At 39.8% G+C, this 15032-nt stretch overlaps 1 protein-coding gene across 1 annotated transcript in view; it reads left to right on the forward strand.

Annotated features, from left to right (window-relative positions):
• Positions 1–10395: 10395 nt before the first annotated feature.
• Positions 10396–15032, forward strand: part of kcnk3a (potassium channel, subfamily K, member 3a) — a 31012-nt gene continuing 26375 nt past the window's right edge. Inside the window, exon 1 of the mRNA XM_044049909.1 lies at positions 10396–10785. Coding sequence (XP_043905844.1) covers positions 10503–10785 — 283 coding nt within the window. The 5' untranslated portion in view covers positions 10396–10502. The remainder of the gene's footprint in view (positions 10786–15032) is intronic.

Consider the following 15032-nt stretch of genomic DNA (forward strand, 5'->3'; position numbering starts at 1 on the left):
GGAGTTACAGTGTGATCGGTGTCAGCAGCTGTGAACATTTCCCAGCTCTGGATTAAATTTGGTCACATCAAGGCTGGTTTGTTTGTTCCTCCCAGTCATCCTCGATGTTCTCTCTCTTTGTGAAGAACAGCGGTGCAAAGAGTTTACTGAAATATTCTACTCAAGTACCACTGTTTTGATAACATTTTACCGAAGTACAAGTAAAAGCACTGGTCTAAAAATGTACTCAAATTAAAGCTACAAAGATACTTTTTTAACAAGGTTGGGTTTTTTTTTTGCAAAAAGGACAAGGGGACACAAATCTCACATGAATTGTTTTTAATTAAAGGCAAACCTTTACTAATTCAGGCGCAGACAAAATAAAACATGTAAACACAAATTGTATATGACAAAATGGGTCAAAGGTCACAAATGGTTTAACTTTCTCACTCACTCAGGGACCTTAATTAACGCCAATTCACCTGTCCTCATCATTCTCTCATCTGTCCTCATCATTCTCTCATCTGTCCTCATCATTCTCTCACCTGTCCTCATCATTCACCTGTTCTCATCAATCATTCACATGTCACCTGTTAAATCACACTCGATTGAACTGACACAAAAACATCCTAAGAAAATGTGTTTTTTTTAATGTAATAAATTAAGTAGGAATTAGCCAACTCAAAGAAACTTCTTTTTCTCCCCCTGGTGGCTATTCAGTACATTGTTACTCCCTGAATGACTTCACCAAGAAAATCAGACAACTCTACATTTTTATAAATAGTCTGCGATTGGAACACAGTATTATATATAAGTACAGGAGCTGAAGTGTAATGTCACCACTGAACATATAGAAATGAGATGAATGTGTGAGATATGAGGGGGTGAAACAGGACAGCGGCGGCGGCAATCATCTCCAGACAGCAATCAAAGTAACAAGTGTGACTCATTCACACCCTACATCTGTGTATATATATATATATATATGTATGGTTTGTATATATACTTTAAAAGACACAGAAAGTGCATTACACTGGAGCAGTGACTGAGGTCAGAGCAATATAAGGTGCAATAAAAACGCAATAAAACTGGATTTACATTATTCATTTGATGCTTTGATTCTCGTGTATTTGTACAGTTTTCTACAGACATGACATGGGGAAAAAACAATTCTATTTCATGGCCACAAATTACCATTCTGGGTGCGTGTTATACCTATTTTGTGGCCATGAAATAGGTACATATGGGTTCATCATTCGCAACAACAACTTGGACGGCTGGGTGAGCACAAATATGAGGTTTTTCCCTCATGTCATGTCTGAGCCTCCGTAGTTTTCCAACTTCCAGCTAATTGCACATTTTGCACATCTGCACTAGTCTTTATTTTCTTACAATGTTTATTTTATTCTTATTTCTAATATTATTTTGACAGTTTTTGTCCTCTTCTATTTTGTTTGCAACAACAACCAAAACAAATTCCTTGTATTATGAAAGCTTCACTTCTGATTGTGAATGAACACGTTCATATCAAGACTTTTTTATTTTATTTTATTTTGCATGCAGTAGAACAACAGTGGTTAAGAATAGAGCCAAAGTTAATAATGAAGTTATTTCTGTTATTCTCTGATTGCTTCCGTCTGGACGTGTGTCTGCCCAACGTTGCCCGAGGAAACCGTAGGCTGGTGTATTTCTAAGAGTGGCGGGGGAATACTTCAGGAGACGAGACATTTTTGCAGACCTTTAAAGAAAAACAACACTTGTTATTTGAGTCAGCAGCTGCTGGACTGAACACAAAATCCCTAAGTGCAGTCATTCATCAAGGATGATGTTTTCCTATCACCTAATTAGTCTGCAATGTCTGAACAAGCACGGAGAAGAGGAACTTTGTTTTGTGTGTGTGTGTGTGTGTGTGTGTGTGTTGTTTTTCTTTCACGTTGAATACAGACTAAAGACCTGGGGGACAGAGACAGACGGACAGTCTCATGTCCACTCCAAACCAGGTCAAGTTTGGAAACCTAAGGAGCTGTGTAAGTGTCTCATTAGCATGTGTCAGATATGTAACACTGTTGGGAGAACCGCGCTCACTTATCATCATTACCATCAGTGGCGCACTTGGACATTTCTGAGGGCCGGGGCTCAAGCAAAACAAAGGGCACCCTCTTAATTATTAATAGATAATCTTGTACTTAAGCATGAAGTCATACAGATGTGCGTCTCAACATCTTTCTACAAACTACTGTAAATAAAGTCACACAAAAAGGAAGAACATAGCTCACAGCAGCTACGCCAAAATGCAGCCGCACGAGTGCTGACAAGGAGCCAGAGAGAGAGAAACATTGACTTGATCATTGATAATCTAGGAGAGCAAAACAAATAACTAAACACCTGAGAACTCGATTTCTTCAGAGGTCTGTGACAATAAGTGGAGGCTCCATGATTAGATTGGGAGCAGGTGTGCTCTCCACCGCAGGTGAACTGATTGCATGCTGAGGCGAATGCAGGAGAGAGAGGAGGAGGAGACGTAGGCGGAGCTTGACATTAATGTCATTACACTGGCTTCCTGTCTTTTTTTTTCAGAATTTATTTAATTCCTTAAATTATTAGTTGTTAAAGCTCTAAATGGTCTTAGCCCTACTTATTCATCAGATTTTTAAGATGTGAACCGTTGAGAGACCCTCAGGGCAAACTCAAGACCCACCTTTTTTATTCACGTGACTTTTACCTGAGATTTATTGTACCATTTAGTATCCTTTAACATTACTACCTCTTTTTTTTATCTGTTCTGACTTGTGTTTCTCCTTTTACCTTCTTCTTTGAGTATTTTTAGTCTCCAGTGTGAATTCCATGATATTCCATGTTTCCTAATTTCCTCACTTCCTTTCCTCTCTTCTTTTCCCTCACTTCCTTCTCTCCCTTCTTAATACTTGTATTCCTCATTTTTTTCTTACTTATCCATCACTGTATTTTACACAATACCAGTCATTTGTCAGGTATAGAGGGTTGCTTTCTTTGAATATGTGTTTTTATCATGTGAAACACTTTGAGTTGCATTGCCTCGTATAAAAAGTGTTATATAATTCAAGTTTGATTCAATCCTATTCTATTCTATAAGGATAAAGCTGCAGACAAAGAGTGAAGGTGAGTTTCACTGTGACACTGCAACAGTCCAGAGGTCAATTTGAGTCATTACTGCAAAACTTAATTGATAATTGATGCCAAAAAAACTGAATTAGATCAAGAGATCAATAACTAAATGTCTTTCAAGAGGAGCCCTTAGTCAAAGGTCAAAGGGCAGCACCTGTGGCACCTTTAGAGAGAACAGCTAATCAAATACACTCCGACATTTATTGCCCTCTCTGATTAAATTAAACTTTATTAAAGTCACATTCTGAGCGTCGCAAATATTCAGAACAACGTTTTTGCAACCAAGGTCCACAAGTCAGCAGTTTAATGAGAAAAAAAAAAGAATATTAGAGAATATTATGAAAAGATTATATAAGTGCTGGTAAAATGTTTTTATGTGACATAAAATCACCTCAATCTGAGTTTGTGTGAAATATGTGAATTGGCCAAATTTGAAACTTCTCTCTGATGAATGTAATGTCTTTTTTAAAATCCTTAAATATTCTGATGCACTGATGATGGACAGTGTAAAGGTTGATCAAATTTTAAATCTATAAATGAAAATCTGAATTACATCTGTAAATGCTATTTACCTGGATGATAAACAACAGTTAATAGTGTGTATCAGTGTTGTTCTGATAATTCCTCACAAGCTCCCTCCCGGTGACTTCAGTTGCTCATTATTTATAATCCCTGCTATTTTGTGAGCCATCGATCTGCTCCGAGATAAATCGATATCTCCGAGTCAACACGTGACCTTTCTCACTTCAGGTTTAATGAGGTTCCTGCCGTCAATGTTAATTGTGGATCTGTGGTAAAGGAAAAGCTGGAGACTGGAGGCCGGGGTTATCAACACCGTAATGCACAGAGACACGAGTTATGTAATGAGACAACAACAGACATGTGACAGAGTTCATCAGCGCTGACGGTGGGAACGCAGACTGCGGGGACGTCTGCAGAGACAGCGAATGAGGATGAGTGACAGGTCAGTGGATGTATTATTTATTTATCAGACGCCTGTGTAAAACTAGTTTCAGTGCCGAAAATATAGCTAGATTAATATATTAAATCATGGGAAGTGGTTTGGGTTATAGGTTTTGGGTTATACCTATAGATAGGTTTATGTTTTCACAGTTTTATGAGATATTTAAGAAAACAGTCCCTAGATAAATAAAAAAAATAAAAACTACCATTTAAATACTTTTTGCTCTATGTAAAAGCCACAGTTTAATAAAACTGGTGCATTTTTTTTGGTGTTCTGCCTTCCAAAATAAACACTATGATTAGTGATGATTACTGTAAAAAACATGTGGCTTAGAACATTCGCAGTAAATGACTGGCTTGATATTTATAGAGAATTACGGTCAGAGTCCTGGATTACGTTCTTTCTTTCAGTAGGTTGCCAAATCATTTACTGTAAATCGACAGCTGTTTACTGTAACTTCACAGTTCCGCCATAACATAACATACCTATGATTTGGCAGTATTCACCTGTACAACTGTCAACTATTTTCCGTACGTTAAATTCAGAATTGTATAGTCCAGAGATGCAAATCAGCCAAAACAAACCAAGAATAGTGGTCACACAAACCAGAATATAATCTGATAAATTTGCTCTCCGACTCCTCCCTGTTCAGATAACAGATAAATAATCCGAAGTGTCCACATTATGTGGGGCACAGGTGTGTCTCTCACGAGGGTGTTTAATGAACAGGTTCACCTCTAAATGGACGGATGTTTGGAATAATTATCAAATGACAGCAGGGGTGGCAGCAGAGTCGCAGAGGCGGAGCAAACAATGGGAAAATGAAAGACTTTAATTGAATGTCAGCGTGAACCTTCAGGCCACGTTGAACCTCGTGTAATGAGATTACAGGCAGCTGAAGGGGCTGAAGGGCACCCCTCCCAGGATGCTTTGCATGGTAGGGAGAAGGCGAGGTCGGGGTGGTGGAGGGTCAGAGGGGGTCGCTCCCCCGGTCTCTCCCTGGCATCGCCTTAATGATGTGCTCAGATCGCGGTGTTATGTAACGTTCTGTTCAGTAAATGTTTAGTCAGCCTTACACTCCCTCTCTCTCTCTCTCTCTCTCTGAACTTGTACAGCGAGTTCAACATCGAGCTGTACATGACGCGTCAGGGAAGATGTGAACATAGGAGGAGGGAGTCTGAATTACTTTTGCCTGGATGGCCTCGAAAATCAATGTGAGTCACGGATTGTTCTTTTTGAGATTAGCACTTGTAAACTGGGAATAATATGTGTATGGGACAAAACATGCTGACAAAAAGAAGACAAAAAAAAAAGAATCTGATAAAACTGAAGCACCTGGTGCTGCAATCAGATTACTATCATGTTTCCACTGACTGCACAAAAATATAAAAACTTGACCCACAAATGGTTGGGTAGGTTTTTTGTGTACTTGTACTTGAGTGAATACATGTGAATTAAAAAAAAAAAACTTTAGTAAATGATGAAGACAGGTGAATGATGAAGACCAGTGACTGAATGATGAGGACAGATGAATGATGAGGACAGATGAATGATGAGGACAAGTGAATGATGAGGATAGGTGAATGAATGATGAGGACATGAATGAATGATGAGGACAGGTGAATGTTGAAGAGAGGTGAATGATGAGGACAGGTAAATGATGAGGACAGGTGAATAATGAGGACAGGGGGATGAAGAGGACAGGTGAATGATGAGGACAATGAGGCTTTACTACATTTTTCAGTTTTTTTGGAAAATAGTAATATTGAAAATACATTGATAACAATAAAAAAATTAATACAATGCTGTTAATTTAGGGCAGCTGTAGCTAAAACATATACAAAACATTATATAGCTAATACATTTATTAAGCACTGTCTCTTCTATTCTATTCTTCAAACCCGAGCTATGACTGACAATTCTATTCTATTATAAATTTTAACTTAATGTTTTCATTCACCTGGGTTTTCATTAGCCCAAAACCGCAATAAAAACCTGCCAATGAAAGCACCTACAGTAAATTTCAAAAAAATTCTCCTTTACTCTCTCGTGAGGTGTTTTTTCAGGCATGTCGATGTAAAAGTTTATCGCAAAATTGTAATGAAAACACGACTACAGAGAAAAACTTTCACCGAGTCTGTTTTTCTATAAAAGTTCCCGCACAAGCGCAGCTTAATGAAATAATAATATTTAATATGTCTGCTGGGTTTCCCTGTTGAGTGTATAGAACGCAGTGTAAACAACACTTTACTAATGCAAATAATAAATGCCGCCCTGCAGCTTTACAACACTATTATGGCCTGGAGATTCCCTTCCACAGCTGAGTCATAAAACATGTATGTTTGTTTTTCAGATGCTTATTTTTAAAGTAGCAGAACATGAATAAAACAATAACAAAATCAATATCACATTTAATTATTTAGGGATGCTTGCCTTTGGGAATCTAAGTTGTATAGCAGTGCAACTTTATTCTTTTTTGGAGAGGTCTCTGTTGTAGCACATCAAGGCTTTCAAGTGAATACACTGCAGCCTTTACAAAATTGCAGTAATGAGAGTCCGGGCTTGATGTCGAGCTCAAACAGCCTTGGGTCAGAACCTCCCACCAGAACATTTGGTCTGATGGGTGGAGGAAATGGCCAGACTCGTGATTATGCAGTAGAGGAAACACTGGACGCTGAGCGCCCTGTGGCTGGAAACGAAGTCGAGATAGAAACGTTGTACTGGTAAAAGGCGAGATGAGTGGCTTCTCTCCTGTGGAACCAGCTCCCAATGATAGTTCGGGAGGCGGACACTCTCTCTGTATTTAAAGTTAAACTTAAAACTTTCCTTTTTGATAAAGCTTATAGTTAGAGCTGGTTCAGGGAAACCTGGACCATCTCTTAGTTATGCTGCTATAGAACTAGACTGCTGGGGGATTTTCCTGTGGTACACGCACATTCACTCTCTCACACTCAGGATATGACTGACTTTTTATGTCATTAACCTTGTCTCTTTCTCTCCCTAGTTTGTGTCTTTCCTTCCTTCCCTCTCTCTCTCTGTATTCTCATCATGCAGGTTGCAGGATCAAGATCCAGTTTTCGAGGCTACGCTTATCATCACCATTATTATTATTTTGTAATTAAAAAGTCGATATCAGTAACTGTATAAACTTGTAACCTGATACAGTTGTTGTGTATCTGCTGCTGGTCTCCCTCTCTCTCTTCTGTCTCTACCTCATCTCCCTCTTGTCCTTTCTCTCCCCCCATTTTCTGTCCCCCACCTCTCCACTGTCCCCCATTTTTCCTTTCACCCCAACCGGTCGAGGCAGATGACCGCACATCTCTGAGCCTGGTTCTGTCAGAGATTTCTTCCTGTTAAGAGGGAGTTTTTTCTCTCCACTGATGCCTAGTGCTTGCTCATTGTGTGAACTGTTGGGGTTCTCTGCTCTCTTTGATGTTGTCTATGTACAGTGCCTTGAGATAATGTATGTTATGATTTGGCGCTATACAAATAAAATTGAATTGAAATTGAAAAAATGTATTGTAAACAGGTTAGAGTTTGACGACTCAAAGAAAACGATAATTGTGAAAATGAAAATACATTTATTATAAAACAGTGCATTTGTATGCAACTATAACTGTTAAAAACCAGTTGGTGTAGTGGTTAGCACTCTTGCCTTTACAGCAAGAAGACCCGGGTCGGAACAAGGGTCTTTCAGCATGGAGTTTGCATGTTCTCCTCGTGTGTGCGTGGGTTTTCTCTGGGTTATCCAGTTTCCTCCCACAATCCAAAAACATGCAATAAGGGGATTAGGTGAATGGGACACTCTAAATTAACTGTAAGTGTGAGAGTGGATGGTTGTTTGTCTCTATATGTGTCCCTGTGATGGACTGGCGATCTGTCCCGGGTGTGACCTTGCCTTTCACCGTATGTCAGCTGGGATTTTCACCAACGACCCCCGTGACCCTCATGTGAAGGATCAAGCGGTAGAAGATGGATGGATGGGGAGCTTCACATTATCAAATCTGGCCCTCCTTAGTCCAATCTGGCCTGCTTCTTGTCTCCGCCTGGAGTATGTTATATCGTTTCTGAGGCAGAATAATAACCTAAAATAAAGTTACACACTGCAGCTTTAACCATTCCTTTTACAATCTTTAAATAACTACTTTTTTTTATTCTTTATCTTAATTATTGATTTCATGTTGATGACTGACACACTTTCTTTATTATATTATTTTCAGAACAATACCGGAGGGACGAAAAAGTCTTTGAAAGTTCTGTTTTGACTGTTCTTGATGTCAACCTTCACCTTTAAACGGGCATTTTCTGTCTTTGAAAAGGTCTATTTCTTTTGTTTCGTTTTGTTTTTAAATCAAAGGGCGTGTGATTCACTGACGTATTGATCTGATGAAGGCCGGCAGCACTTCAGTTTGTGATGGTAGGATTTACGCTGGCTCAGTCACTGACTGACTTGCCTGACCTGGTTACTGAAGCCACAGCTATTTTCATCACGGTGCACAGTGTGCAACTTAAGATTTGGCAGAGTCAGTGAAAGAGGCAGCGAGGTGCACTTTAGACAGCGTTGCCTGTCACAGGTTGACAGAAGTCTGGTTGTAAAAGCATTTGAAATAATGATGACATAATGTGAGATTTCTCTGGAATGACAAATTGGAAAATTGCCATTGAAACACTATTTTAAGTCAACCCAGATTAGAATATAAAATAGTACATGTGCAAATGGATGTATTTGAGAATAATTAAGACATCTTCAAAGCATGTTACCCAAACACTGTCTCCTTTTGACATCCAGCACGTCAGAAAAACCACAGCCTGGAAACCACTGACACTCAAGGTCATCAAATTTGGCCCCAGCAAGACTTTCACTTGACATTTTGTCTCTTTTGCGTCAAATCACCCTCATGTATTTCTCACACACTTCAGTCTTCTCTCTCTCTCTCTGGACATTAAAGAGTCAGTGTAAACAAACAATAATATAACAAACTCTTACATGACGTCTATTTACTGTCAAAAAATGCTTTTGGTGATGCACGGCTTTGGTGGGGGAAAGGCAGAAAGAGTCGTCATCAGGGTTTTCCTTGGAGTCACATTAACAGCTGAATGCTTTTAAACAGCTCTGGTGAGTCATGTCGAGAGCACTTAGAATTGTACATCATGTGGGACATAGGGAACAACACAAACCGCTATTTCTGAAGTTAAATTGTATTGAAAAAAAAGTTTATGGATATGGTTAAGTTTACTGCAGAGCTGTAGAAAATAAAGCCCAAAGCTAAGAATCATGGTAACATTCAAAATGTATTCGTTGACAGAGAAGAGGGGTGTAACCTCAGAGGAAAATGTAATTTATAGAAAGGCTATGTGCGTACGTACTTTGGTGGAATGACTTTGTGTTTGGATAATGAAATCAAGGGAATCACAACTATTATACAGTTTAAGAAAATGCTTAAACATACTATTATTTTCAAGATATAAAGAGGAAGGGGAGGTGTTGAATGAATCGTATAGTATGGTAATAAGGTCCAGTGCTGTCTAGTTTTGTAAGAAAATTCTAGAGACCTGATTTAAGTTGAATTTACCTTTGAAAACAAAAGAATAAGGGCTGGACATCTACTCCTTTTTGAACAATACTTTTTGTTTATTGCATTGTTATTATGTTACAAATAAACATGCATTCATTAATTTGCTCAAAGACGGAGAAATGTCCTTTTCATAGAAATAAAAAACAAAGACAATCTAACCCGGCTGCTTTGCGGAGAGGTCACTAAGGTATAAACAGTTTAATATGTCTACAGAAAAGTGACGTCACATCATTTTTAAAAGCCTTGACCTTGAGATTTTATTACGTTTGGTTTGGTCAGAAATTTCGGCCTTAAATTTCAACTGTTGTAAGTGACAAGTGTAAAAAAAAAAAACCTTAACTCAAGGTGACAAAGTGAAAATGTACTGTATGAAATTATCCGAGTGCAACAGACATTTTTTATTTATAAAATTTTATTATTTAGAATGTTCCGGACTACAGTCTTTGAAAAGCGAAGAGAAAAACAACAACAATAACTATTAAAAAAATAAGTGTATAAACTCTTAAAAAGTTTCTATAAGGGGAATAACATATGCAACATGAAATAATCCAATCATGTACAAGAATTATATTGGATTAGATGGATGGATGAAAAGATGGATGGATGCCTGTTGAGGGAGGAGGGAGAGTTGGAGGGAGGGAGGGAGGGAGGGCTGGATGGAGGTGGAGGTGGGAGGGGGTGGTGCTGAATGAACAGCTCCTCCGCTCATAAAGTCCTCAGAGAGCTCACGGAGCTCAGTCAGTCAGAGCAGCACAGCCATGAGCCCGCCGAGCTCCCCGTCCTCCAGAGCCGCGCTGACTCTCGTGCCCCTGCGCCCCTGACGCACACCGCGCCACACCATGAAGAGGCAAAACGTGCGGACCCTCGCGCTCATCATCTGCACCTTCACCTACCTGATCGTCGGCGCCGCGATCTTCGACGCGCTGGAGTCCCGGAAGGAGACGAGCCAGAGGCGGGAGCTGGACCTGCGGAGAGCGGAGCTGCTCCAGACCTTCAACCTGTCCACGGGGGACTTTGACGAGCTGGAGAAGGTGGTGCTGCAGCTCAAGCCACACAAAGCCGGCGTCCAGTGGAAATTCGCCGGCTCCTTTTACTTCGCCATCACTGTGATCACCACCATAGGTAAGAGGTCAACTTTGTCTTCTATTTAACTTCAGCAACAACAACAAAAAAAAGTTGATAAGGATTCATCATATGTGAGTTCCACGTGTCCACAGAAACCCCAGAGCTATAATTTGCTATAAAATGTCATTAATTCAAGTCAAATAAAGATACATTTGCTTTCATTTTTACAAGAGATTTTTCTAATAAAGCCCTATTTATGGTGAGTGTACAGTATGTGTTACACTAAGAGCTTTAAAAAGAGTGTGTGAATTCCAAATAAACATAATAATGTGCTTTACAGTAGAATAATAGCAACAATTAAAGACAACAAGTTTTGTTTTGACATTTAGCAACCAAAATGCCTAAAAGAAAACTTTTGATTGTACATTGTGACATCACAGCATCTCATAGACGCAACAGGCAACACCATGACGTCATGAATCCATCTTCAGAGTTGCAACTATTGCTGATGTTGAAACACTGTGACAAACTGCTGTAGGAAACAAACAAACACTGGTGGAGGAAAAAAAGAGATGTATAAAATAGAGATGAGGCATTAATCTCTGGCATCTGTGACTGCGAATGTCTGTGTTTTAAACACCTCTGACTTCATATGCTGCAGTTTATTATACACTGTGTAAAAGGTGTTTTTTAAGATTTAAGACCCATATCGAGTAAGACAGACACTGATTATTAAGTACTTTTTTTTTTAAACATGGCAGAGGTATTTATAGAAGTCTAACACCCCGTCACTAAAAATGTGTGCTGCTTCACAATAGAGAGCAAATATGTCTGTGATTTTCAATATGTAGAATGTGTCACTGCTGTATTGTTGCTGGAGCCTTTAGAGATTTGAAATGCATCACCATTTTTGTTGTCGCTGCTGCTGCTGTTGTTGTTGTTGGAGACTGAACACTGGGAGAAATTGTCCCATAATCAGTGTCACCAGAGTCATTTGTTTGCCAGCCTAAGAAAAAAAAAGGTCATTTCAAAGTCACACTTTCAGCAGCAAGTGAAGGCATCAACCTCTCTCCAAATATAACCTAATCTTCGCTTGCTCTCAATTTAAGATTATCATATGCTTCAGGAAAGTGCCGTTACGAGACAGCAATTCTGTCTCATAGCGCCCCACAACGTCACACGGCTCCTAGCGATTTACTCATGTTATTACACAAGCAGCTCAGCTTCACTCAGCTCTGTCCTAACACGGATCAGTTCAAGTTCAAGTTGACACAAGTCTGACCTCTTAAATATGAGTTACATATATTGTTATAATGTCACGTTTAAGGCATCTGCCACCATGATCTATGTGGTATTGAATTGAGAAACCATGCATGGTTTGTTTTCACATCAGCTCCACATAACATCTTCTCATCTCTCTAGAGGCGGTCTTTATCTCCATCTATCCGTCCGAGCTTCCCTTCTGTATTTAGTGACCGGGCCGGTTGTCAGTAGTGACCTGTGACTTTGTAACCCTATCAGATGCAGCCGACTAATTGCACACTAAACCCAACCCCGGGTGTGTGTAACCACGTTCTGTAATTGTGAGCCCCCAAGGCTGCTACAAACACAGTGATTGGAGTTTCAGCCTGCCATCAAGTATTAATGACAACACCAGACCCTTGCTGTTCCATTGGCCTTCTGGCGCACAACATTAGCACTGTAGATACTGTACTGTACACTTGATATCACGCCACCATGTCTTACACTGTCATCCACACGCTGAAATTTACAATTTAATCCACTTTTCTTTAACTAAGGCAGGGATTCATTTAACTTTTGTTGCTGTAAACCAAAGATTGAAACTATTTGCGCCACCAGCTGAAGCATAAAAATAGTCTTGAACCTCATATTAATACATTTCAAAAATGAGGCTTCAGGATCCAACATAGGACACTCGGATGGATTGCTTGAGCCGATGTATGAATTCTATTGTCAGAGTTTGTAACATGTACAAGAGCAAATACGTATTTTAAAATTCCCATTTTTAATCATGCGTTCCAGTCAGTTGTATGAAAGCAAACAATGCTCCAGGAAAGCTATGAATAAATATACATTCGTTTTACATCTCTGACGCGCACGGCTGCGAGTGGAGAGCTGCAGACACGCGACGAGATCTGGGGCTGGCACGCTCTGCTAATAATTTAACATAAGTGAGGAGGGGAGGAGACGGTGCAATCAGTAATCAGTCATCATTTTCCACAGGAAAAAAGAAGAAGGGGAGGTGGAGGGCAGGGTGTCCGTTTACTCACCAACTGTCTGAGGGAAGATCAAAGCAATGTGACAAACATCGCAGAAGGACAGGGAGGGGAAAATAAGCTTAGAGCAATGAAAGTGAGGAGAGCGCCTCCTCATGGTCAGGAGGTGAATCTGATGAGATAGTCTGGGGTTCGGGAAGCTCATGTAACAGCTTTAGCTCCCTCTGCCCTCACATACGTCCAGAGGTGAACATAAACCACAGCACTGACCAGATCCAGTGTGTACGAATTGTGGTTAATCCCATTTTACCCCTTGTCCCGACCACTTAGTCCTACCCCTCCGTTTTGTTCTTCACATGTAGATGGTTCTGGATCTTGTTGGAGTAGAAATGTAGGGCTAACTTACCCTTCAAACAGAGACTTGTCATGGACACACTTCACATGGAGGGTTACGAGGTTTTTCCCAGATTATCACAATCCAAGGAAACTAACATCGCCATCACAATACTTATGATACTAGCATTTCCAGACACTGAATAAATGTCTCCGCTTTCCTTCAGACAATTACTTTTATAATTGCTAGATCAGTCTTTAATAATTAAAACAAACTCTTTGAGTTTTCAGTTTCTTCAATGTGAATCTTTTCAGACAGAGGAATCAGTAAAACTGACAAAACACGACATTTAAGACTTTTTTTGTACTCGATCACGAAAAGAATCGATAGATGAACCGATGAGTCGTTGCAGCGTTAACAGCGGGTGACAATGTTTTCGTGAATTACGTTCCCGAGGGGTTGTCTCTGTTTGAAGGGCTAACACAGCTCTAAAAGGACAAGTAACATCTAATGGAGGATTCGTTCGCTCACTCCTGCCTTTCCCATGCAGATCAGAGAACTACGGTGGCCTTTACATACCAGCAAGGATGTCATTCTTCCTTGTATGTATAGTAGTCCTCTTCACACTCTGGCTGGTATGTCCGTTTGGTCTGCAGTAGAAACATAATAACACATCATGGTGACCTCCATAAGGCAAGGTTCTTCCCTAATGGCTTATTCTAAGGCTACAAAACAAAACAATTTGTATTTTTTAAACATGATTACACACGGACACAAACAGCCATCGAACCTTCCTAAATGTCACACACTGACCTGTTAATGACACAACATAAAAGCACCATCTTAAGACATGTCTCATATCCTCTGTGTGTGGTATCCGACGTGCTGCGAGACGGCTGATAAGAGCGCAAGCATGTGATCCTACGACATACGCGCGAACGCCGGTTTGCTCTTCGCAGGCAGATGGCTCGTGTTTTTAGGCGCATGTTGACATATAGCACAGTGGTCTTTGTGTGACGGGCCATATAATACAACAGTGTGATTACACAAGCCAAATTAAAGGATTACCTTCAACCTAATTACACACGCACACCAAACCCTCTATTGTCACTTACCTGGGTTGACATTGAGCCACAGAGAGATCAGATGCTTTTTTACAATTCATTTTTTTCAATGGAATTTTAATATGTTCAAAAACAAGTCTTTGAACCTGTATGAAAACATCAGACCTTTACAGTGTAAGTGAAGCCCAGTAATTCAAAGAATCGTGTTAATAATGGACAATTAGCCACCTTTGAATCCTTAGGCAAAAAAGTGAGTTTTCTATTAGTTCTGTTCTGCATCAAAAATGGCCATCACATACAGGGAGAGTGAAGGCACAATGAGACAGAGAAAAAAGAGAATAGGATGTGTTTGTAATCTTTATGGACTGGCCTTTTTAGTCAATTAATCTCAGTGAGATTTCTAATCTCTGAAGGCATTAACCTTCCACTTGGACTAACAAACAGAATTTTTATTTTGAATAGGACTCATAAAGGTCACCATATGGTTGTATTTATTCAAACATTCCTTGGAAATCGCATGCGTTTGCTTGGATTTTGTTTTGTTTTTTTATATAATTGTGAATCACCTCCTGTTAAATAGTTTTTTTGTACAAAGATCATTTGGCCGTTTGCCACTTGCTGATTCAGATGCAGCAGCAGCAGCAGCAGACGTGAGCTCAGTGTTTCGAC

The sequence above is a fragment of the Solea senegalensis genome, linkage group LG17 (genome assembly GCF_019176455.1).
Source record: "Solea senegalensis isolate Sse05_10M linkage group LG17, IFAPA_SoseM_1, whole genome shotgun sequence".
Taxonomy (NCBI): domain Eukaryota; kingdom Metazoa; phylum Chordata; class Actinopteri; order Pleuronectiformes; family Soleidae; genus Solea; species Solea senegalensis.